This window comes from Rhipicephalus microplus, chromosome 2 (genome assembly GCF_043290135.1).
Source record: "Rhipicephalus microplus isolate Deutch F79 chromosome 2, USDA_Rmic, whole genome shotgun sequence".
Taxonomy (NCBI): domain Eukaryota; kingdom Metazoa; phylum Arthropoda; class Arachnida; order Ixodida; family Ixodidae; genus Rhipicephalus; species Rhipicephalus microplus.
Genome location: NC_134701.1, coordinates 206,095,522 through 206,121,897, shown reverse-complemented (window position 1 = coordinate 206,121,897; position 26,376 = coordinate 206,095,522). Strand labels below are relative to the sequence as shown.

Sequence of the window (26,376 nt, the reverse complement as noted above, 5' to 3'; positions counted from 1 at the left end):
CTAGTGATCCCGTCACTATGCCGAGTGACAGTGTTCAAGTTATTACCCTCCCAAAGACGTTTCGTTTGATATGCATGAAGACAGGTTAGAACAGCGCATGCGCGAGTGTAAGGCGTGAAGACGTCACGTGAGTGACTACTGTACACGTCACTAGGCCGAGTGACAGCGTTCAAGTTATTACCCTCTAAAAACGTTTCCTTTGATATGCATGAGGACAGGTTAGGACAGCGCGTGCGTGTCTGATAAGCGTGATGACATCCCGCGAGTCATCAGAGATCACATCACTAGACCGAGTGATAGGGTTCAATTTATTACTCTCTCAAAAACGTTTTGCTTGATATGCATGAAGGCAGGTAGAGAGTGCTTGCGTGTGTGATAGGCATGATGACAACATGCGAGTCACTAGTCATCAGGTCACTGGGCCAAGTGACGTCGTTCAAGTTATTACTTTTTTAACGACATTTCGTTTGATATGCAAGAAGGTAGGTCATACAGTGCTTGCGGGGGTGTTAGGCGTGATGACGTCACGTGAGTCACTAGTGATCAAGTCACTAGGCTGAGTGACGTCGTTCAAGTTATTACCCTCTCAAAGACATTTTGTTTGATATGCATGAAGGCAGGTTAGAGAGTGCTTGCGTGGGTGTTAGGCGTGATGCCGTCACGTGAGTCACTAGTGATCATGTCACTAAGTCTAGCGACAGATTTCAAGTTATTACTCTCTCAATGACATTTCGTTTGATATGCATGAAGGTAGGTTATACAGTGCTTGCGTGGGTGCAAGGCGTGAAAACGTCACGCGAGTCAATAGTGATCAGGTCACTAGGCCACGTGACGTCGTTCAAGTTATTACTTTCGTAAAGACATTTCGTTTGATATGCATGAAGGCATGTTGGAGAGGGCTTGCGTGCATGTTCAGTGTGATGATGTCACCTGAGCCACTAGTGATCAGATCATTGGCCTGGACAGTAGGTAGAGAGAGAGAAACAACTTTTATTGAAACGGCAAGTGTTAGAGGAGTTGACTCCCCTCCCTTAGATGGCAGCTAGGAGTCCTTGGGCCCTAGCGGCATCTTCGGCTTGCCTGATGACCTGTAGTTGGTCCTCGATGCTTGAGCTTAGCAGCGCGGTCTCCCACTGCTCCGTATTCATGTATGTGTTTGGCCCCTTCACGATGTTGGGGCAAGCCCAGATAATGTGTTTGAGGTCCGCCCGCTGATTGCAGTGTTTACATCTTTCTGAGTAGAGGTCCGGGTAACAATGATTATAAGCGATTGGGTTTGGGAACGTGTTTGTTTGTAATAGGCGCCACGCTGTCGCCTGCTGCTTATTTAATGAGGAGTGTGGTGGCGGGTAATGCTGCCTCCCTAATCTGTAGTGCTTGGTAATTTCGTTGTAACTGAACATGCGGTCTCTCTCCGCACGCGGGCTCCGCGTCATTCCTGCCCCTGCTCGGCTCGCTAACTCTCGAGCTAGGGTGTGTGCGGTTTCATTGCCCGGGAGGGAGGAGTGGGCGGGCGTCCATATAACATAAACGTCGCGCTCTCCGCGAAAGTTATTTAAGATTCTTAACGCCTCTTTCGAGACCCTTCCGTTAGCGAAGTTATGAATCGCGGTTTTAGAATCACTGATTACGACGCTGGCCCTTGTGGACGCAAGCGTCAGCGCTATGGCCGTTTCTTCAGCGATTTCCGAATTTCCTGTTTTAATGGTGCCGCTAGCAAGCAGGTGGCCCGCTTGATTTGAAGCGACTATTGCCATGTGTCGACCGTCTGTATATTCGGCTGCATCTACATATACCACGTCCGCGTCATGTTGAAACTTCTTGTGCAGTGCTCTCGCTCTTGCATTCCTCCGCTCCCGGTGATGTTCGGGGTGCATGTTTCTGGGTAACGGAGGTATTATGATGCGCTCTCTGGTTTCTTTTGGGATATCGTATTTATTGCCGCTTTGGCCAGCGTACGTTATTGCAAGTTTGTGCAGGATGTGTCTTCCCGTGTTGCTTTGCGCGAGTCGTTCATATTGCGCTATCATATGAGCCTCAATAAGTTCGTCTAGCGTGTTATGCATTCCTAACGCTTCGAACTTTTCGTTAGACGTGGTGATCGGTAATCCGAGGGCTTGCTTATATGCTTTTTTAATTATGCATTCTATCTTTTGTTTTTCCGCCACTTGCAACTTGAGGTATGGGGTCACATACACTATGCGGCTGACGACGAAGGCTTGGATGAGCTGCACTAAGTTGTGTTCTTTCACGCCGTAGTTTTTGTTGGCGATTCTTCGAATCATTCGAATGGTTTGTTGGGTGTTGTTATCCAGGAACTTTATTGCTTCCCCGTTATGTCCGTTCTCGGATATTCGGAGTCCCAGAACTCTTATGTGTTGTACCTGAGGTATTGGGTAACCTCCTGCTAAGATTGTGATGTTGTGTCGTTCGTGAATGCGCTTGCGACCTCTGCTTGTAGGTCTGTAGAGTAATAACTCCGATTTTTGAGGAGAGCATTTTAGGCCATTGTTCTCCACGTATCGCTCTACCGTATTTACTGCTTGTTGTAAAATCTCTTCTATGTGACCGTCGCTCCCGCCCGTCACCCATAGGGTGATGTCATCCGCATAGATACTGTGCTGAAGCCCTTCGACGCGTTCCAGCTCTGAGGGTAAACCAAGCATCGCCACGTTGAATAGGAAAGGGGAAAGCACCGAACCTTGTGGTGTTCCCTTGTTGCCTAGAACGAATTATTCCGCTTCCCCGGCCATGATTGTAGCTTTACGGTTGGTGAGAAAATCTGTTATGTAATCGTACACTCTCCGACCTACGTGTAGGTTTTGCAAGTTGCGCAATATGGCCTCGTGGGTGACGTTATCAAATGCCTTCTGCAGGTCAAGGCCCAGAATGGCTTTTGTATCCAGGGTGTGCGTTTCGGCGTCTATGATTTGATTCTTTAGCTGCAACATGATGTCTTGCGTCGAGAGTCTTGGTCGAAAGCCGATCATGGTGTGTGGGTATAGCTCGTTGTCGTCCATGTATCTGACGAGACGCGTTAAAATTACTTTTTCCATGAGCTTTCCAATGCAGGACGTCAATGAAATGGGCCTGAGATTTCCGATGAGCGGCTTTTTGCCCGGCTTGGGTATTAATATGATTTTGGCGGTTTTCCATTGCTGGGGTATGGCGCCCTTCTCCCAGCATTCGTTTATGTACTTTGTGAGAGCAGTGACGGATTCGTCATCTAAGTTGCGAAGTGTTTTATTTGTTATACCGTCGGGACCCGGGGCGGACTTGGGATTGAGTCGTCCGAGTTCGTATCGAATCTCTGCCTCTGTTATGGAGGCGTCGAGGTCGACGTTATCCTTCCCTTCGTACTCTGGGAGTCGCGCCTTTGTGGCATCTCCTACGTATGCCTGGCGTAGCTCGCGTAAGAGCTCTGCTTCTGTACCTGCGTAGCTGTGTAGTATCCGTTGTAGGTTTTGTCTTTGTGTTGTTTTCGTGCCTTCTGGATCAAGGAGGCCTCGGAGAATGTTCCAAGTTTTGGACATTCCGAACTGCCTGTTCATTAAAGTGCACATGCCTGCCCACTGCTGCTGGGACAGCCTATTTGCGTAGTCTTCTATGTCTCTGTCGAGCGCGACGATTCTCTTTCTTAGACGCCGGTTGTGCTTTTGACCTTTCCAGCGCTCTTGCAGGCTGCGTTTTGCCTCCCACATGTGTAAGAGCTTGCTGTCCATTTCTTCCATTCCTGCCTCTTCGGGAACATGTTTGGTGGCTTTCTGCACGCTACGCTGGAGTGTGTCTGTCCACTTCTGTATATCTTCGATGGTCTCTGTAGCATCGTCCTCTCTTATCTTACGAAAGGTGTCCCACTCGGTTAACATTATTTTTCTACCTTTCTTTTTACGCGGACCTGCTTGTAAAATTGTGCATACAATGTAGTGATCGCTGCCTAGATTTACGTTAGTGTTGGTCCAATGAGGGTTGGATATATTCCTTATGAATGTAAGGTCCGGCGTGGTGTCTCTACTGACGCTGCTCCCCATTCTGGTAGGGTCTTGTGGGTTAGTTATTAGCGTGAGCTCCTCGTGCTGCGCGTCGTTCCACAGGTTGCGGCCTTTAACGTTTTCGATGGTGTAACCCCAGGCGGCGTGTGGTGCGTTAAAGTCGCCCACGACGATCAGTGCTTGTCTGCCCGCTACGTTTAGCACTTTGCGGAAAAGCGAGCCAAACTTTACCTTTTGTCGTGGTGGACTGTACACGTTCAGCACAAACAAGCTTCCCTCCTTTTTTCGAGACGGGAGAATTTCTAGTAGGACGTGGTCTATGTTGCGTACGCCAGTATCGTGTTCTACAGCCGTTATATTACGATGTATCAGTGTGGTTACTGTTGCTTTTTCAGCTAAAGTGCTATATGATTTGTATCCTGATAATTTTGCGGTCCCCCCAGTTTCCTGGAGGGCGATTACATCTGGTGCTTGCTTGGTTTTTACGAATTGCTGCAGGTTACCCCGCTTACGACGAAACCCACGACAATTCCACTGCCAAATCGTGTATTCATTAGGCGGCGCCATGTTGGCTACTCGAGTTTTCTATGCAGCTGTTCTCAGCCGCAGGTGGTCTGCTGTACGGCTTGCTCTTGACCGGCCTCGCTCCTGCGGGTCGGGCGTCTTTCGAGACGTTTTCCAGCTGCCCTACCCTACCCTCGAGGGTGTCGAACCTCTGAGACATTTCATCTCGCATCTGCGTTATCTGCTGTTGTAGGTCCGCGCGCATCTGCATGAATTGCTGCTGTAAACCTACGAACATTTCCTGAAACATGCCTTTTACTTCTCCGAGTGTAGAGTCGCTTTGCTCATCGGCGTTTTCCTTTGCCCTTCGTTTATGCGGTGGCGTTTCTCCACTCATCGACGCGGGAACGGGCGTCGCCGGAGCTCGAAGAGGTGTCGACGCCCTTATGGGTGTTGGCGTGGTATGGGTCATCTCTGAGTGTTTTGGGTTCTTAAGCTTAGCGTTTTCTACTTTAAGCATTTTTACCTCTTCCCTTAGCGTCGCGTTTTCTCGCTTTATTTGCTCTAACAACTGTCTGATCTGTGTTATTTCCTGTTCTAAGGCGGACCCCGCGCGTGTAGGTGTAACAGCAGTGCCAGAGACCGCGTCTGCAAAGCTCACCTGTGCCTGAGTTTCTACCGCTCCTCGGCTGGATTGCAATTTTGACGTTGTCCTGGATCTCGATCGGGTTCTCGATCGGGTTCTCGAACGGGTTCTGGACCGGGTCCTCGACCTTGGTCTGCGACCGGGCTGTTTCCGACTGTCCCCCTCGTATGGTCCCGGGGGTGAGCCTTCTGTGCGATGGCCTTCTGATCCCTGGGTGTTCTCGCTCGTTGCTTTGCCAGCTCGTTTGTTGTAGTCGTTGATGCCGTATGGTGTTTCGGCCTCCGCTTCTTCTCTTCTTCGTCACTCCCAGCGTCTTCGCCGGACCAAATACGGTATCTTGTACTTTGCCTTGCAGCGTCTGTCTCCCGTAAAGTGAGCTTGCCCGCATAGCTGACATCTTGCTTCACACTGGTGTTCTTGCGGCGGGTTGGCCACGCCGCATCCTCTGCATATTTTTTCGTCTGGGTTGGGGCAAACGTCCGCCCTGTGTCCCAGCCTCCCACATTCGTAGCAAATGTCAATGTGTTTTCTGTATAGCGAGCACCGGACGATGAGCGCTCCGTATTTCACGTATCTCGGCACGTGAAGTCCGTCGAAGAGCATGATTACATTGTCTGTGTTGCCCATCCTCTTCGCGTGTAATATGCTTGGGTTTCTTGCTGTCACTAGGTTGTCTATAATATCTTCGGAACTTTCCTCTTGGGATATCCCTCTTATGAGTCCCTTAGATGTGTTTTCCGGCGCTGCTCTGTAGGCGCTGGCTTCGTGTTCTTGCTCTCCCACTCGGATCTTCGTGATGGCTCCGTACCGCCTGGCTCGCTCTTCGGACGGCGTGCTGACGACCACGATATTCTGCTTGTAGTTTATGCATATACTGTCTTCTTCTGCTGCTTCGCGACCGACGCCAGCGGCGTTTCTCAGGCAGCAGTATATGCGTGCCTGCCTGTGCTCCGAAACGCTGAGTCCTCCTCGTGGTCGCACGATCACTTTGTAGTCTTCTGCCGGTAGACGAGGAAGTCTGCTTGCATTAGCAATTTGTCGTATGGTTCGTTCACCTTTCCACTTGCTGTCCCCAGGCGCGCCCGTCGGTGCAGCAGCGTCTCTTAGCATGGTTCTCTTCGGGCCTGAAATCCCTCCAGATGTTTTCGTGATGTTTCTTCTGCGGACTTCGCACCATCCGGCGTCGTTGGTAAAGTCCTCCGGTTGCATATCTTCTCCTTCCACGCTTACAACCTCCATCGTGGTGCTAGACGCGCCGTCGAGGCGTTCCGGGGTCGCCCCAGGCGTCCTCGTCGACGCGTTGGACCTAGCTCTCCCCGCCGCTGCGGCGGCAGACGCAATGTTTGATCTTCGTGGCGACTCAGAATTATCGGTGTCAGTGCCGAAAAAGCGGGCCCACCTTGCAATAGTTGGTATCCAGGTGTTCGGCTGAACTTCCTCCGTCGATTGGCGTAGAGACTTTAGCCAAGTTTTGCAATTTTTTAACAAAAATCATTTGAAAACTGCGGAGCCTACACACCGTGCGTCCGCACTCTGCGACTCCTAGCGTCCAACCTCTGGACAGTAGGTAGCAAGTTATTACTGGGTGGATGGCGTTTCATTTGATATGCATGTCAAAGGTGTGAGTAGTGCGCACGCGGGTGATAGGCGTGGTGAAGTCACGCGAGTCACATTGTGTCACAAGTGGCTCATTCATTGTTTATTCTACACATCTTGATAATATTTCCTCCTAAATTCACTCCGAAACTATTCACTCCACGAGTTCCCGAAAATTATGGGTCGCTTTAAGTCACGTTGCCATGAGGATTAAATTCGCTGGCGTCTGGATCAAATCGGCTGGCGGTTGGATTTTTTTCAGTGCCACTTGGTTTAAAATGAATGGCACATGGATTAATTTGAGTGGCGCCTGGATGAAATTGACTGGCGCCTAGATTAATTTGGCTGGCACTTGGATTAAATTGAGCGGCAAAACCTATGTAATTAGCTGGTATTTATTATACAATTACAATTCCATCAAGGCTCAGAGGAAAAAAAGAAGCTTTAGCTTGTAGCTCAAATGCTGCAGGAAAGAATGGTACCAACTTTGTTTAACTATGCTAACCAAACGATCCTCAAAACTTCCATAAGGCATGTTCAGTTCACAAAAATAAAAGCCAGGAAAATAATGCTTCAAGTTTTAAAGACATTTGTAATTTAAAATATTGAGCTCAAAAAAATAAGTACTATTTTGACATATCATATTTTTCCAGAAACTTAATTTGGATTATAAATACATCAAATTGCAATTTTAAAGGGGCCCTGCTACACTTTTCCGAGCAACCATCGAATGACTTCACAAAAAAAGTTTATGGCTTTGCGAACCGATCACCACAAGTTATCTTAAAATCTGCCCCGCTGTGGTGTTTAGTGGCTAAGGTACTGGGGCTGCTGACCCGCAGGTCGCGGGATCGAATCCCGGCTGCGGCAGCTTCATTTCTGATGGAGGCTGAAATGTTGTAGCCCATGGGCTCAGATTTGAGTGCATGTTAAAGAACCCCAGGTGGTCGAAATTTCTGGAGCCCTTCACTACGGCGTCTCTCATAATCATGTAGTGGTTTTGGGACGTTAAACCCCACATATCAATCAAATCATCATCTTAGAATCTGCCAAGTACGAACGGGGTTACAGAGATTTGTAGCACACTAACTGTTTCCTCTCTTCTCTCGTCCCAGCAAACGCGCTGGCAGCTAAGCAACGAGGGGTGGCAGAGGGCAAAAATAGTTGCAATATGCACACGTCACAACCTTAAGGGGAGATGCGGGTTGAAAAACACGAGTTTTTTTTTTCAAAATTACCGATTTTTTTATTTTCACCTGTTTTTATAAGATTAGTACCTCTACTGTTATGAAAAAAATAACACAGGTCGAGACTTAACTGGAAATGCCATAAAATTCCATCTAAAGAGCACAAGGTGCCTGTTGAAAGGTCCAAAGTGTGCAGTCGTCGAACACCTTGCTGCCGATAATGCACCGCCGCTCGCCATTGTTGAACGCATGAGTCGAAGAGTCGAGCCTCATTCTTCAAATAACAACAGTTTCTCTCGCTGACGCAGTGCAAGAAATAATAAAAAGAAGCATTCTTCGCGTTTTTCGAGCGCCGCAACTGGCTTATCACATGTACGAATCGGGGGCCGCCATTGGCCGCTGCGCGCCTGTATGTGCTGTGAAACCTATTTGCGGGGTCCATGTCTTGTCGAGCAGCGCAGCTGAACAATACTTCTCTCGTGTAATTATCTCCGTTATGAATGAAAAAAGGCATTACTCGCAAATGAAAGCCGTTGTGCAGCGTGCTCTGTAGGAATAGGCTACGAGCAGCTGGTCCAATTTGCGGCAGTTAATTGGTTGGCTTGCAAAAGCCAATGCGTCAAAAGTTATTCACACCCATCGGCCGCAAAGTTTGTGATGCGACAATGAATGACGTCAGCGCCAATCTTGCGAGGTCGAAAGAGCTCGCAGTGAGAGAACTTAGAGATGGCATTGTCATTATGTACGACAGTATGTGGCACAAACATGGCTGCAAAATGGCATGACACTGGACTTAGTTTGGATTTCGCAGTCCTGTCGAACTTCTTCCTAGCTTGCAGTTGCCACAAGGCTCTACCAGATGGAGCGGAAGTTTGGCAAGCGTTTCATGGCCCTGTCTGTGAGGAGTCGGCTCGAAAAAGCTGAGAGGGACAAACTCATGGTGCTGGCGTACTTTAGTCGCAGTGGCCACTACAAGAAGAATTGTTCTTTTTGGTGTGCAAATTTCATTTGATTTAATGATATCTTTCATAACTAAAAACTCAATTTTAACTTTAAAACTCGTTTTTCTCAAGACAGAAATTTTGCCATTTTTTCCTATGTGCCCCTCCTTTTTCGGGCACTTATAATGCTCGGATCTGCATAAAATTTTGCCCAAATTTTTTTTCCAAAGTATGACAAATGCAATTATCTAGTTTAAATTTCAATATTTTATTGTATAATAAAAAAATTGTATGTATAACTTTACTAGGGCAGCGGAAATATGGACTTTTTACCTCTATTATTTTTCATGTGTATTACATATTTTGTATGTGCTTTCTAATTAGTTATTTGCACTCTACACTTTGAGATATTATGAGCTATGAATGGTAAAAAATTACAGAAGTTTAGGGATGAAAAAAGGGGGGCAAAAGGGTTAAGGTTTTCACTTTGTCATGTAACAAAGCTAAATGTGTGTAACTTGCAAGAAAACTGATTATATATTTGAAATCAGCATAAAAAGTTCCATAAACAGCTCAAGTTTCATTGCTCTAGGGTGAATATTAAAAAGAAAGTGTCTTCGAGTAGCATCTCCCCTTAAGCACCTTTTTTTTTTTCTTTAACACACGCTTACCTTCAATGTGATCACAAGTGTACACATGGGCGCAGTAACTACACTGCCCACGATGCTCAAATGAGCCATGGTCATGAATTTGGGTACACGACATCATTTATGGCATATGCCGTGCTTTAATACACTATTCAACATCATTATTTTTTTATAGCACAATTCCATTTCTGATTTCACATGTTTAAAGTGTATGCTTCATTTTTACCAGTATTTCTGTCTTCTTAATTTGTTTGTTATGTAGACAAAAATGTATGTCAACACCGCCTTGTGTTCGGACCGCCAGGCCCATTCAGGCTGCATTTTCGCCACTTTTCGCCTGGGGCGACCCCGAACAACTGCTGTTGGAAATAAACTTTCTTGATTTTTTTTTCTTTATTTCTTGAGAGAAGAGGGAGCGATTCTTTAGCTGACGCTGAGAATTAATTGTGTATTCCAGGTCCTTTGCTGCACTCTAATGCTGCGCTAGCATATTCTCTGAAGCCTTGATTACCGATCGGTATTGTTTTCCTGGCCATATTGAAAGGCTTTGCAAGGCCCTTTAAAAAAGCTTTCCAATCAAGCTGGCTTCCTAAAAGAAGCACAGAATCTATTCTTGTCCATTTCTGAGGCAAATAAAGTTATCGTATAAAGGACCTCACAAAAGGACCTCACTCTAACCCCCGTATTCAGAAACGCTCCTCGACTCGACTTTCACCCTTCACTTGACAGGGTTGAGCGCTGCACCACAGCTCGGCTCAAAATGACGCTGCGCTAATCGAGAATCGCAGAAGATTATTGCTGATATGCAGTGACTTGCCGTGCCTAGAGATGGCACTCCAATCGGCTTTCTCAAGTGAAGGTGAAGCGTTCAGTGAAGGGACGTTCTAGAATACGGGGGTAAGGATATCGACAATTTCGTTATCTGCAACCCAGAAAAGCAGTATAAAAACACAACAAGCTTCTCTATTTCAACTGCTTCAACAAAAGTCAATGCTAACAGCACTTACCTTTCCTTTTGCTTTTGGGACCTCTCAGCTTCTTTGTTTTATTTTCAACCTTCCCCGCTTCACTTTCAGGTGCTCCTTCCATTTCAGCGTCAGATGCCTCCTTTTTTGGGGCCTTTCGAGGCATCCTTATTGGAGCAAGGAGTCTAGCGATTTCTTTTTCTTCCTCATCCATGCTGTCTTCAATTTCCATCTTTGCCGCAGCAATTATCGAGGGGTCAATGTCGAGTCGCTGTATCTCAACAGAGACAGCCATCGCCAGCTTCGGGTCACCATATTTCTCGGAAGCCTTTTCAAGGCACTTGCTCGCAGATTCGCTCAGCTGCACACCCGAACTGCTGGACTTGCGCCGCCTCTTTCTTGGAGACCTTTGTTTCGGAGTACGGAGCATGCTCGTCAAAGGATCGTCAAGTTCGTCTTCGCTCGATGACTTGCTAGTGTAATGCAGGCTTCGTATCAAGGCACGGCGGGCTTTCACGTCTTCACTCAGTGAAGTGCGCTTTTTGCGTCGAACTGATTCCTGCGGTGTTGACTGCTTGTTTTCGCCCTCCCCGGAACTTGGAAAGCTCTCAGTTGCTCGGCTGTCTGCGTCCACAGAGGCGGCATCGCCACGGCTTGCCTTCCTTGCACTCTTCTTCAATCTTCTTGCTACTTTACCAACGTTATCACCATCTTCGTCACTTGAACTCATATCAACAGTGCTAACAGATTCACGGCGCCTAATGTCTGCCCGGAGTTCTCCAGGGCCTCGTTCTGCCTGTTGATCTGCTGCTTTCAACTCTTCTTCCATAGGAGGTGTTTCAGGTATCACTTGTGATTTATCCGCATCAGTCTTTTGCTCAATGAACAGGTCGGTGAGGCTTTCAGAATCATTCTCACTTTCGCCATTTAGAACAACCGGTGAAAATTCATCACCCAGGCTTAGAACTGGTGGAACGTCAATGGGAGGAGATGCTGCATCTTGTTTCTTGATATTTTCTGGCTTTTGCGCCAAGGTCTCCTCTCCGTTATCAGACACCTCTTTTACAAAACAGCCAGCGTCATCTTCAAAGTCATCAACAAGAATCACATCTTTTGCTGCATTTGATAGTGAATGCAGCTTTTTCACACCGTCAAGACTGGTGCACTCTTCCAGGTCAATCGCTTTTTCACCTGCGACTTGCCCGTCAGATTTCAGCAAAACAGGCTCATCACAACCATTTACATCATCCTTCGTAGCCTCAGCATTTGAACTGTGTGCTTTGTCAGCCTGCAGTGTACTTAACTTTGCCGTATCGGAGGTAACCTTAGCACAGTGAGCATTAGACTCAGAGTCCAGTTTAGTGGCATTTGTGTGCTGCTCATGTGGTGGGCTATCAGCAGCTACATTAGTCAATGGATCACCAGCCATTTCTGATGCATTGTTGACTATTGCACAAGGGGCATCAGACTTTGCATCCAATTCATTGTCTCCTTTGATATGTTTGTCCCGCTTGGCACTCAGGTCCTCTTGGTCGGAGCTGCTAAAGTGACCACTTACTTCATCCAGCACAAGCAGCTTTCTGTTCTTGGCTTGTTTTGTGGCATTACTGGGCTGGGAGTCCACCGACGCAGAAGACTCCTGACATTCCTCACTGGCTCTCTTCTGTCCCGCTCTTTTCTTCTGGGATTTCATTTTGCGCTTCTGGCATTCTTCTGCATTATGGGCAATGCGGGAAAAGCTGCGGGCATGGTCCCTGAGCAGCTTGCTCATGCTTGGCAAAAGCTCCTCCGCTCCGCCAGGGGTCCCCATAGTGGCGAGCAACTGCTGAAGCTCCATGGCTTTTTCCAAGGCTAGTCTATACACCTCCGCCTCGCTGAGCTTCATCGATGCACCAGCGTCGGAAGTGCCCGCCGACGTGCTGTTGGCCACTTGGCGACTGTAGCCACCAATCATATCGGCAAAGTTGACCATTGGCACGAGCGGTGCAGGATCGCATACGTAGCAGTGCCACTCACTCAGAGAACTGACCCGGGTCACCTCTCGTCGCGAGAGGTTGCGGCGAATGCAGTTCTTGCAAAAAGCGCGGGTGCACTTGTCGCACACAAGCAGGTTTCCGCCTTCGGCGCACCAGGAACAGTACTCATCGGTGCCACTGTCATCTTTTTGAAACTGGCCGTCCCCGTAGTAGCCATGGCATCTCTGAAAAAAACAATTTCTCAGGATAAGAGAGCTGTGGTACGACAAGCTTTCTTTACGAAGTTAAGCACAAAAATGCAGTGATGCCCACGTTATATAACACCAAACTCTTCACTCCAAGATGGCTGGCCATTTAATTTACTGGTACTTGACCCATTAACTACCTGGCCAAGCACATTCATATGACCCCTGATGCACATCCCTGGCTGTGCCACAGCCATTTTGTGAACAGTGAAACAGTACCATTCAGTGAGAACCTGAGTGAAGAAAACATTATTAGTAATCGTTATTTTTACACGGCAGATGGTGCAGTGAAGCTGTCAGTATTTGTGGCATAGCTCCAATGTCCTGAACTTTCACAAGAAACCCCGTTTCAATATAGAGATGCCAAAGTCAGCAAAATTTTTATCAACACTTATTCAGGGACTTAAAGCTTGATTATGAGGCATTTTGCAAAGGTGATTACAGTACTGAAAAAGCCTATGCTGTCTGAGAAAACAGTTCATATAATTCATTAATTAGCACTACTTGAAAACATTACTTGCATTTCAAAGGTTTAAGAACTCAGCAACATGTTATCAATCAATAGCATAAAGCCTGTGAAATTGGTTACATTTTTGCGAAAATGAGATAATAGACTACTATCATGAGCCGCTCAAGTTTTCTAATTACTCTTTTTTTCCGGCACAGTGACCAAGAGCACAAATGAAACATTTGGTACGACAACTCTGATCTTCTGAACTGAGCAATTTGCAGTTTTAGTAAGTTTTCGAAAAGATATGTGTTCATCTACAAATTCTGGCTGCCTCCATGACAACATTGCAATCACCATTTTGTATGCATATTTTACCATACAGGACAGCTATCAAACACTCACCTTACAGACAAGAACATTGAGAAGTCTGTGCAAATGAACCTTGCGCTTGTCATGGTGATTGATCTGTTCCCCGCAGGACGTGCACACAACGCTGAGATTACCAATCTCTTCATCTGCAAGGCACAACATCATAGAAGAGTGTTTTGATGTAGCTGTGAATACAAAGCATTTAAAAAATTCCCACTTATTCTGTCGCCTGAAAGTGAAGCGGATAGGTTTGCCTAAATGCACTTCATCTTCAAATATTTAGCTAAGTGTTACGTTTCATAATCAATACTTGCTCTAACTCTAATTTCGGTATTCAAATTGCTGACCACTTTTAAAGTAAACTCGCGTACATTTCTTTGCTTCAATCAAGCATGTACATAGTATGTAAATGACCGTTACTGATAAGACAAACCTCAATGAGTGAGACAAACTAAAGACAAAGCCTTTGTTTAATGAGGATGTTTACAGCTTAACTTCAGCCCTTACAGATGTCTCAGTTTTACAGCATGCTACAGATCCAGTGACTCATTTTAGGAGGGGGAGGGGCAGTCACTTGAAGTAACACCGGAGGGGGGGGACCTTGTTTTTAGCAGCAAAAATACACACTGGTAGCATAAATACTGTTAATGTGTGCTCACAGTGATCCCATTCAATTTTTCAAATTGGTGATAGGAGGTGGATGACAAGCACCGAAGGGAGTCGGGGGTGCTGACACAGGCTTTGTGGGGTGAGCGATAACCCCTGGCACCTTGCCCTTCCCTCCCTCTGGATTCACTACTGCCTGAGGGCAGTTGTTCATACTAGAAGGTTGCAGTCCATGAACTTTTTTAATGGCATACCCATTACTTAGGAATGACAAAATCTGCATTGAAATGTTCATCGTCCAATTTTTGTAGAGATATATAAACTAATTCTTCCCAGAAAGCTACCCTGTTACATGAGAGAGAAAGTTCTCGTGACATGCAAGTGATGAAACTTGAACGAAGGCGTGTCAAAGTGTAATCAAGTCATGAAGAAACGGCAAATAGTCAAATAGTCTAGTAAACATTCATCTGTTCTTTTCTTACACTCCCTCCGAACCCCCACCCCCCTAAAAAACACAGAAAGTCCACACGAAGCACCACAGCGACTGCCCCTCTCCTCCAGAGTTTTGTGATGTACAAGGACAGCCAATATTGTAGTTTCCTTGAGCACATTTAGAAGAAGTAGAAAAGCACGAAACCATTCAGGATTAAAAAGTGCAAGGAGGCCCCCTGGTGCAAGTGAGATGACAAGATGCTTTAACAACAGAGTGCCCAAGTTTTCAGCTTCCCTGAGGGAACTCACTCATCTTGTGTGCTTTCCTTTACCTTTCCGGTACTAAAAAAAAAATTCTGCCAACACCCTTACTGCACAGTGAAAATGTCATAAAAAGGCCCTGAGCCATGTGTTTGCATGGTCTATAGATACTTGTGGCTGACTGTACTCTTCTGAGTGAAATTACACAGACCACCGCTGTTTGCATCGAGAGAGATTTTTATCGCCATTGTATGAATCTAACATGAAAGTGACGATCACATCTGAACTTATGTTGCGCACTGCCCAGTGCACGGATGAGTTCAGTTCTTTTCGTCACATACTTTCACACAGGTGTGCGCGTTTACTTAGTAAGTAGACAATTCAATTCCAAGCTTCATGCTTGCCTTTCACCATGACCACTAATAAAAAACTGACTCGAGCATTTCATTTTTATGACCGAGAGCGACTGTGTCTTGCTGCTTTTTGCAACATATTTTCAAACTTTCCTTTTTTCAATACACTTCTAAAGCATCTTCAAAAAATTTATTGAATTTATAGTTAATGCTTACAAAGTTTGTTATGCCACCCTAAGGTATGTTATTTAACACCACAGAAAACAGTACAGAACTATTTTTACAGTACCTAAGAATAAACCATTCTTGTGAACCAATGTTCGCACAATATGGAAAGTATGATTTTTGAATGCTTGCAAAAAGTGGTGCCGTTGTTTGTGGCAGTGCACAAAGAATGCAACAAACACAACTTTTGAATGGCATTCATTTGCTGAAAATATTGTGGACTAAATTTTTCTTGCTCAGCCAGCCATATTTATACGTGTATGAAACTTCCCCATAACATTATCACGGAAGCAAGGAGGAAAATTTATCGCATTAAATTTTGTCAAATGCTGTGACCACTGAACCGTGGACACTTCGTTTTCAATGGACATACTCAGTTTGTTCAAACCACTTCGAAAATTGGAATATTGTGGATGAAGTGAGTTTTTCCCTGATTTATGTATATTGTATTATTGAGCTTGGCTCGTAGTGAAGTCGACAGTTAATAAAATGCATGGCCTGCAGACAACAAACAGTCTGCAAAGTTATCGACACAATTAGAGAGACACTTCCAGCAAATGCACTTAAGAGATATGCACTATAGATGCATATATACATTAAACTATACACTAAGCAAGAGGGAACGCCACAGGAAATATATGAGGACTAGGTCTGACAACACAGGTATTCATTAATTTGGAAACAAAATTCAACAAGGTAACTTTTCCACCTTGCTCCCATCAAAATATGGCTGGCCAAGCAAGAAAAATTTAACACGTGACATGTTCAGCAAGAATCCAAAAGGCATTGAGTTATCACGATGCATCATTTAGAAACTTTTCTCGCAACAAAGACCAAGTACTTCAGTTGAGGTTTTGATTGGGAACCTTTCGATCAGGTAAAAATATATTACATCATCAACGTTGTACATGGCTATGAAACAATAAAAACAATGTTTTGTTGCTTAAATAGGTACCTCTATTGCCGTACGAAAATGTCGGTGCTAAAACAGCTCATGCACTCAAGATTGCGTTAGACAGTGATTTCGCAAAGATGGTCTCAGACACTAATTGTCTGAATGGCATATGCTAACAGATTAACTCATGACGATACATTTGGCTAGTTGCGAATATACTTGCACGATACCAATCTATAGTGATGTCAGACCACAGCTACATCAGTAATAGACCCTTTTTATGATTGTAAAGCTGGTTTTCGTGCTATGCAGGTAGCCCAAATAATGGCGGCTAGTCACTTACTGCTAACAGCCCGTTCGAGCATAGCTTGCTATGTACCAACTAGACCCAATGCAAGTTTTATCGAGCATAGTTTGCTTGCCCTGAGACATGGAAAATGTAGAATCGGCTTTTTTGACATAAACAAGCATAATATGCAAACCTCAGCACACGCAATTAGGACCTCTAGTTCACGTGAAGCACAACAGGTACTACCATTAAGAGGGCGGAAACGCTGTGCAGGAAAGTGCATTGGTGGATGATGATAACAGTCTATAGTTCGGCAAACTAATTAGAATAGCCTGAGCACAGTCGATGGCAGTCATCCTTCGGTGTGAGAAGCCACTCATACATGAAGTGTTACAGCACAGCAACTTTTCCTTATGGTACAGTGCCCCCGTTTGAAACTGCATTTTGAAGCAAAAAAACGATCGGATTCGTCGGTCAGCGGCTGCATCAGCTGCTGATGGTGGAGGCAAGGACACTGCTCGTGCACATGTCACGCAGCTCCTAGACCCTGCATTTATATACGGACCACCCACCAGGTGATCTTCCAGTTTGTCGGCAGTGCGCAACAACTTCACATCACCTGATACTGTATACTTTTTCACGCAGGTGTGCGTTGTTTCACTTGTGTTAAAACGATTAGAGTTGATTTTTGCACTGTTGCCAAACTACTGTGCCTGTATTCTCTGACATGACAAAGGATATTAGCAAAGCGTTTGAAGATTTTAAGAGAGAAATTCGGGCCGAGCTCCATGGTTTCAAACAGAGTATCGATCACTGTAGTGAGACTTGTGACAATGTCAATTTGCTCTCACATGAACTGAAGGCTTTGCGCGATGGACTAGCAACACGGAAGGCAAACGAGCAACTTGTGACAGAAAATCGACAGCTACAAACAAAAGTGGAAGAGCTAGAACAATATACCCATGCCAACAACCTTGAAATTAAAGGTGTGCCAAATGAAGGAGAGCCACTTGACATTGTGAAAAAAGTATGTGCCGCAATCCAGGAACCAATCTCGGAATCTGACATTACCACCTGTCATAAGGATGGCCATATCTTGCGACGTGACAAACGAAATGCCGTTCTCATGAAGGCCAGAAAAGTAAAGCCCTCGGCTAAGAAAATCAGTTTCAGGACATCAGCTCCAATCTTTGTCAATGAAAACTTAACCTGTCGAGGAGGTAACAGTTTCTTGGTGCTGCTGTGGCTAAGAAACGTAAACTTGGCTGGCGATTCGTTTGGACGCAGGCAGGGAAAATCTTTGCGAAGAAATCGAAAACATCAGAGAGACTTGCAATCTGCTGTCGTAGAGGTATAGATAGATGCATTAATAATTACCTGAGAATTTAGGATTTATAATTACTCCTAAATGGACAGTGCTTCAGATTGCCAATATTATGATTAAGATAAACTTTTGCACGTCTTCAAAGTGCTATCTAAACAATTCACTGCATAACATATTAATGCTCGTAGCATTAGAAATAAAACAGATCACATCGGCCTGTTCCTGAATAATTGTGAAAGCAAATTCTATGTTTTGTATATTACGGAATCTTGGCTGACTCTGAAAGATAGCCCACCACAGTTCGCGAATTATGTTCATAATGGCATTGTTCGTTCTTCAAATCGAGGTGGTGGCATCAGTATGTATGTTAAAGATACCCTCTCTTACGATGTTATCGACAATTTCACCTGTATCACACCTCATATCGAGCGTCTTACAATGTGTGCACAAAATGTAATAGTTGCGGCTGTTTATCGACCTCCCACTGGGTATAAGTCTGAATTTTTCACTTTTATAGAAAAGCTATTGCATGAACTTCATTGGATGCACTGTCCATTCCTTATCATGGGCGATGTAAATGTCGACATGCTCAGTGGGAAGCGATCTTGCGAGCAGCTGAAAACTATTCTAAACTCCTATGCTTGTTCCAATGTCACCACACAACCTACACGTCTTACCGACTACAGCGCAACTTTGCTCGATATTAGTATCACTAACGCCCCCAGTAATAATTGTACCAGCGGTACATTATCCCTCGACGTCAGCGATCACCTGCCTATCTTCACATTTTTGCCACTTGACAGTGTAAGGCAGGACTCTGATGAAAAGCCACATTATCGTAAAATGAACTCTCATCAGCTTAACAAATTTTATCATGCGCTGGAAACCACAATCTGGAACTTTGTTTACGCAGAAAAATACCCCGATAAAGCATACCATCTTTTTTATGAAACACTTAGGGTGATCTATGACCGAAATTTCCCACTTGTTCCATTCCGTAGAAAAAAAAAAATTCGCAAGCCTTGGATTAATGGGTGTTTGTACAAACCAATAAAACATAAAAACAGAATGTACCACGCATTTGTACACACACGTGGCGCTGCTCTACTTAGCGCATTTAAAAAATACCGTAATAAGTTAAATGCCGACTTGAAACAAGCTAGGACTTGCTACTATCAAACCCTTTTTTCTAGTATACTTAATGAACCTAGAAAGCTGTGGAACAAAGTAAACAATTTATCTAACAACTCGAAAGTTAAACGTCGTATTAGCATTACAGCTTTTGCCCACACTAAAACAGAATTGGAAGCACTCACCAAAATGAATGAATACTTTACTAATGTCGGTGCACTACAAACAAATCTCAGTTATGAGGCCTGTTATGTCATACATAAACGCGCAAGCTTGCTGAACGACAAGACAACAAGAGGTGGAAAAATTAGTAGCTAAAATTAGAACCAACGTTTCTGCAGGAATTGATGAATTATGTGCCTTAACCATTAAATATGTATTGGCTCTTATATCTTTACCATTAACACATATTAATAGAATGCCTGAAACTGGCATCTTCCCCTCAGATCTAAAGCTTGCTCGCATATGCCCCGCATATAAGGGTGGCGCTGTTAATGATATATGTAATTACAGGCCAATTTCTGTGCTACCCGTGTTATCTAAGGTATTTCAAAATGTAATAAATTTGCATCCTGTCAATTTCATAAATAAGCAACACATAATAAATGACGCACAGTATGGCTTCCAGAAAAATAAAACCAGTGAGCTAGCCTTATTACATGTTAAGGATAAAATATTTCATGAGTTTGAAAAAAAACTTTAGAGTGCAGATCTTTTTATTGATCTAAGTAATGCATTTACCTGTATCATTGACCTGTATTTGATTGCATTAATCACGACATTTTTCTATTGAAGCTCAATGATTATGGCATTCGTGGGGTCGCCTAAAATCTTTTAATGAGTTGCCTTTCCTGTAGAAAACAGTGTATCAAAATTGATAATTTTACCCCCCCCCCTACTACCACCATAAAACAAAGAGTGTCCCAAGGGTCGATCCTGGGACCCTTGTTATTTATATTGTATGTTAAAGACCTATTTGACGTTCCAAACTCCCCAAAGTTAGTAATGTTCGCTGACGACACCAACGTCTTTTTTTCAGTGCCCAGACTTATTCAGTTAGAGAAAATGATAAACGAATATCTTGTTCAGCTGGACGGATGGCTTCATGCAAATAAATTAGCCCTAAATATAAAGAAATCTAATTATGTCCTCTTTAGGCACCCTAATAAACCATGTGATATCCAGATTACGCTAACGTTTCAGGACACTGTTTCTGAGTGGCTAAAATGTCAAATTTTTAGGTGTATGGTTTGAAGAAAGCATGTCCTGGAATACACACATCAATAAACTCACTTCAGAACTAAGCAAAGCTGTCGATGTTTGTCAAACTTTCTGACTTAATTCCTTTACATCTAAAAATGTGATGTATTATGCGCATTTCTACTCCCGGTTATCATATTACACACTTGTCTGGGGTACCACAACAACTTCTAATTACAAAAAAACTGGAAACAATGCAAAAGAAAGTGCTCAGGCTATATGAGAATTATTCTGGTGAGCCAAAAGACTTACCAACAAATCCCTTATTTATTAAGCATAATTTGCTTAAAGCAAGCAATTTATATGACTGTAAACTCCTCATGCACATACATAAACATAATTTGCTAGACATTGCACATGAAACGGCACGTTATCCTCTACGCCATAAGCAGACACCAATACCACGAACACGTACAAATTATGGGAGATCAGTCCTCAGTTATCAGATACCCCTCTAATAAACCATGTGCCTTTAAAATAAACTTTGATGTTCCACTCTATCAATTTAAAGAACAAATAAGACTACTACTAATAAATGAGCACACAGCCATCACAGCATAAGCTCATGTATGTCGCCATACCATTTTTCTTGCATTATCAAACATTATTATATGTTTCAAATGTTCGCATTTCCTGCATGTACCTATCTTATTCAGTTTCCTTTATATTGGTGTGTTGAATGTGAATGTGCATTTTCTTGTAACATCCATTTCGTGGTATGAGTGCATTATGTTGTATCTTTTTATTACTTTTTCTTTCGTACCTTTGTTGTTAATATAACAAGTTGTATAAGTTATATCGTTTTTTTTTTCTCTACGAATATCCATTCACTGCTGCCTATACGGTCCCCCAGGTCTCCTCAAGCTGCTTTTAACAGCTTTTTTGCCCGGGGAACCCACAAACGTTTTGTGTTGGAAATATATTAATGAATAAATAAAATATTTGAACTGAAACAGACTTGCTGTTGGTCAATGTAAAATTTGCTTATAGCTACATATAATGAAGTCCCTCCCGTCCCATCCCCACGAAAGATCACACCAGGCCCTTCACACTGGTTACGCTAAACATTTTATGCTACTCTGCCCATCGTGCAGTCGCTCACCAGGTACCAACACTTGACCATTTTGCACGTAATAATACTCGTGCTTCGATAATATCCCGATCAGAGTGAATTCTTACGAGTTTAACTAGATGGCTGACCATCACACAGCAAGCACACAAGGCTTTTTGCTCGGTAAGCAACAGCAGAGTACATCCATTCATATTTTTCTTGGCTGCAAGGAGAGACAGTGACATTATACAGATTATGCGCGACACAAATGACAGTTGAATGTAGGAGCCAAAGAAAAAAAAAGCACTAAAAGGTCCCATACATCTCTACAAAACAAACGTGCCAGACAAACGTTACTGACGACGAAAAGCCGCATCTGGCAGACCGATGCCGCGAACTTCATGTGTGAGCACAGAAAGAATGGTAAGTCACCAAGTTCGATGACAGTTCGATATACGTTGCTTACGACTAAGAGGGGCACGCCGCACTGCGCTGTTCTCAGAGCTCATCCATAGAACGACTGTGTCGGCCTTCGCCGGAGCAGGTTCTTCATCTGAAACATAGCGCAATTAAGAAAGCTTCAGTGAAGATATAAAGACACGTGGCTAACGTCTGCGAGCGTAGCCTCAGTGAAGATCAGGTATAACTTATACTAACACATTTGTTAAACAGCGCATACGCGGCTCCCACTAGTGAATGCGAAGACAGTTTAGTTACCAGGCATTTTGCTGGAGCTTGCTTCCTCGCGGTTGGCCATGGTGGCGATCTTGTCTCTTCAGGAGCTAAACAAACGCCGTTATGTTAAACTATGAACAAGTCTTCCTTAAGCGTGTGCGGACATGCGTTCCAAGACATTTTAACGGCGAATGGAGTATTAAGTTAACCTGCTGAATCGGCGCCAAAATGTGTTTAGCGATTCCCGCTAGTCGAGCAAATCGCGACAATCTGACTGAAGTAACCGCGCTCTAAGTAAACATTTACTAACGACTGCGGGCAGATCGCTCGAGTATCACATCGTTAAAAGGTAAACGAGTGTACACAGTGGTCAAAATGACGAACTATCGCATATCTGTGCCAAAAGGTCTACAATGCTTATTTGCCGGTGGAACTAAACTTCGAAACGGCGCGGCCAAATCTCATAAATGACTAGACGGCGGAGGGGTACTGGGACACGGCACTTCTTATGCTACTGTCATTGCTCACGGCGGTACTGCGTCATACATTGCAAAGATCATTTCGATAGCTAGGAACATGTCAAAAATTAGCGCCTGTAAGTGCGCGCTGACACCAGCTAAAGCCAAGAGCAGGCACACCGCCAGCAAGAACACGTTCCGTTTCGCGTTTTACGACCACTACTTGCCATGACGTAGTATCGGCACGCCCAACTAAACGCAGATGCCCGTGAGATCGCTGCTCGCGCCAAGCAAGTGTGGATGTGAAGAGCGTTGTGAAACCGACCGCTGGGTGCGCTGCTTGCAATGTGCCGATCACAGAGTTCTTGGGGGATCGCACTTTCGATCGTGATCAGATCTTTTGGTGGCGATTGTTTCAAAATGGAGCCAATCGCAGTCCACTAATTCGACACGTTTCAAGCTCTATTGAAAGAAATTTGCTTTTCTTAGTGCGCAGGGAACGTTTGAGAAAAGAAGAGACGGCTTATTTTTTGCCGTGAAGACAACATTTAATTACCGCAGCTGAGCTCTCTTTGTAAGATAGTTAACAGCGAAGGATCTTTAAGTGTTACGTGCAATAGGAAGCACGCTAAGATGTTTGTAGAATGTATTATAGGCGTTGTGTACGTATCTGATTTATCATGTGGTCGACACTACATCGGTCAGACGGGGCGCTGTCTAACGATCGCCTTGCAAATCTGGATGGGCGGATCAGTGGGCAGCCACTTGAATTTTGATGAATGCCAAGTAATGGCAAGATATAAGGACCAGAGGGCACGTGAAATATATGAGGCTTTTTTTTTTTCATTCGTAAAGCAGGAACTGAGTGCGTCCGTGCGCCGCCCATAAATCTGTTGTATAATGAATACAAGCATCTTTTCAGTTAAGTTGTCATTTTAAGATTAGAATAATGTGGTCTGGCGCATGCGTTATCACTTGTATTTTCATCTGTGTGGGATCTCCTCGCCCTCTTGACTGTATATATATTCTCGCCATTCGTGCAATAAAATTGGTCGTAAGTGTGCTCTCTGTCCTATATCACGGCTCTATCTTCTTTCTCAACGCTCCCTGCGCACTAAGAAAACCAGACTTCGATATCGTCGCCGGCACTGTGTCGGATATCAAGTTTTAACTGTCCGGGGAACCGCACACCCTTCCCGAGGCTGTAGAGCATCTCCATTTTTCTCTATCGCCTCCAGAAGAACCCATGTGAGCGCTGGGCCTAAGCATCGACCCAGCTCGCCTGTGCGAGTACGGGTGACTAGGCCTAACGGCGGGACCCCTTCCACAACAATATGGACGCTAGCACTACGCCAACTGCTGACGTGACTACTACCGGATGCGTTCAACCTTCATTCAGCCCCAACGACACCCATGTTAACACGGAATCTCTCGACCTCGACGAGCTCACCTCGGCAAGCGAAGATGAAGTTGCCGTGCACGATCCTACATCGTCTGCATCGCTGGGACCGGCGAGCGACACCGACGCCAACTGGAAACTGGCGATTTCCCGTCGCCAGCGTCAACGCCAGAAAAAATTCGACAAAGCTCGAGCGGAATTGATGTAGCGGGCCGGTCCTGCAAGCACTCCGCCCAGCCACGTCAACGCCGGGGCAGCTGCGGGTGCGAGCGCTCCTGCTGCGCAGGCAGACGCGGCCGGCGTCGCACCGGCGCGAACACCACCACCCGTAACGAAGCCGCGCCAGCTACGACGGAAGCTGCCGCCGCTTCCACGCGCGGACATAAAGATCATCATGCGCCCGAAAAAGGGCCTGGCCATTCGGAACTTCACTACGCATCAAATCTCCCGAGCCGTAGCACTGGCGGGCAATTCTCGACAACATTGTACTGGTGATCATTTCATTATACGTACTCGCCCCGGATCGAACATCATCATTGCCAGCACGCCACATGTTGAGACGGCCGAAATTCTTCGTCGGATCACCACCCTCACGCTTGAGAGGAAGACCTACGAATTCAATACCTATGTGGCGGCCCCTGAGGGCACCTTGCGGGGAGTTATTCATGGGATAGACCCTGGCACAACTCCGGAAGAACTCACCGCCAACCTCCGCGTGCGCACGCAGGGAGTGACAGTGCACAGTGCACGAATGCTTGGTGCTACCAAATCTGCCGTGATCACTTTTGAAGGCCCCCTTCTGCCCCGATATGTACTGTATTACGGTGGGGAGGTGGCCTGCCATCCGTACAAGCCGACGCGACAAGCCTGCCAAGTCTGCTTACAACCAGGGCACCGCTCAGACGTATGCCCCACGCCAAACACTCCCGTGTGTCGGCAGTGTGATATCCTCAACCCCGTTGACGGTCACCCCTGTGCTCCCAAATGTCACTTGTGTGGAGATGCCCACTTAACGGGCGCGAAAGAGTGCTCTCAGAGACTGAAGGCCCCGCGCCCACGGCCACCTCCTCAACCAGCATCACCAGCCAGGGGCCGCAACCCCCATCGTAACCCACCCACTCCCAAACGTAGGTGGTTCAGCAAGGAAAACGAGACCTCATGCAGCCACTCCCGCTCACGCTCGAGGTCACAGTCCTTCCCGCCCCTCCCTTCTGTAGAACCTGGCCAACAGCAGCAGCCACAGCAGCGACAGCATCCGAAGAACCAGATGACCAAGGGGCAGCAGCAGCAACCCACCTGTCAACAGTCCCAGCACGCCTCCAGCAAGCATAATGAGAAGCCCAATCCCACTCCATCAGCCGGTGCCGACAATAAGGTGAGCTGGTCAGCAAATGTAGATTCTCCCATCGCTCCACTCAATACCCTGTCCACCGCATACGAACACCTTCTCGCGGAAAACATAAAACTCAAACAGGAGCTGACGGCCGTCAGGGCACGTCAAGCAAAGGACAGTTCTCAACTTCATGCCCTAATGGCGCGTCTTGGATCGCCGCCCGACTCCCCCGAAAAAAAAACCCCAACCTCCCCCAAGAGACAGAAGACCCCTAAAACGGCGCTATCAATTCCTGCTGCGTCGGGCACCACAGTCACACGCGAAGAGTTACGCGAAATGTTCTCAACGCTCGCGCAGCAGCTATCGCAACAATTCAGTGCCGTATTCACGCAGTTCGGAGAACGCCTCGACTCTCTCGAGACACGCTTCGAGGCGCAAATTGCTGAAACAGGCGAAAACATACGCAGGAAGAGGGCCACTCGTAGCTCGCACGCCACGACAGATCAAGGTTACCATAGACTAGGATTGGAATCACATGCATCCGAAATCCTCGCTACCCCCGCATTGACACCCAGCGCCCTCACCCTCACTCCTACATCAGCGTCGCAAGCCGAGATTCCGATACCCACGCCTTTCAACTCAACGAATTAACCATGGGCAGCACAGCCCCACTCATTGGCGAACATTTAGAAGTCTGGCAATGGAACTGCCGCGGCTTCCGCAGAAAGCGGAGCCTCCTCCAACAGTACATTAACACACACCTTGCTCGGCCAGATGTCATAGCGCTTCAGGAGCCCGGAACGCCACCCATATTTTCAGGTTATGAGTCCTATAATAGCCAAACAAAGGGCAAAGCGGCCATCCTGATTGACAAAGCGCTAACCGCAGTTGGCTTAGACAATATCCCAGACACCAACATAGAACATGTGATTGTGGAGCTAGTTCTCAGGCAAAAAAAGAAAGGAGAAAAGCGAAGTATCATCATTGTCAACGTATATAGCGCCCCAAAGCATAAAACCACTGATTTCCATGCCCTCGTCCAAGGTGCCTGCCGATTGGCCCAGGGAAAAGAAATTTTACTGCTCGGCGACTTCAACGCTCTCGACGAACGCTGGGGTTACAACCGTTCGGATGTCAAAGGCAAACAGCTTGCGGCTGCCACTGA

General features: G+C 45.7%; 1 protein-coding gene across 1 annotated transcript in view; it reads right to left on the bottom strand.

Annotated features, from left to right (window-relative positions):
• The window catches only part of LOC119170470 (uncharacterized), a 110,503-nt gene extending 88,062 nt beyond the window's left edge, over positions 1–22,441 (bottom strand). The window contains exons 1-4 of the mRNA XM_037421645.2: positions 22,064–22,441; positions 21,813–21,899; positions 13,553–13,665; positions 10,521–12,678 (exon numbers count right to left, since the gene is read on the bottom strand). Coding sequence (XP_037277542.2) covers positions 10,521–12,678; positions 13,553–13,665; positions 21,813–21,899; positions 22,064–22,103 — 2,398 coding nt within the window. The 5' untranslated portion in view covers positions 22,104–22,441. The remainder of the gene's footprint in view (positions 1–10,520; positions 12,679–13,552; positions 13,666–21,812; positions 21,900–22,063) is intronic.
• Positions 22,442–26,376: the final 3,935 nt, after the last annotated feature.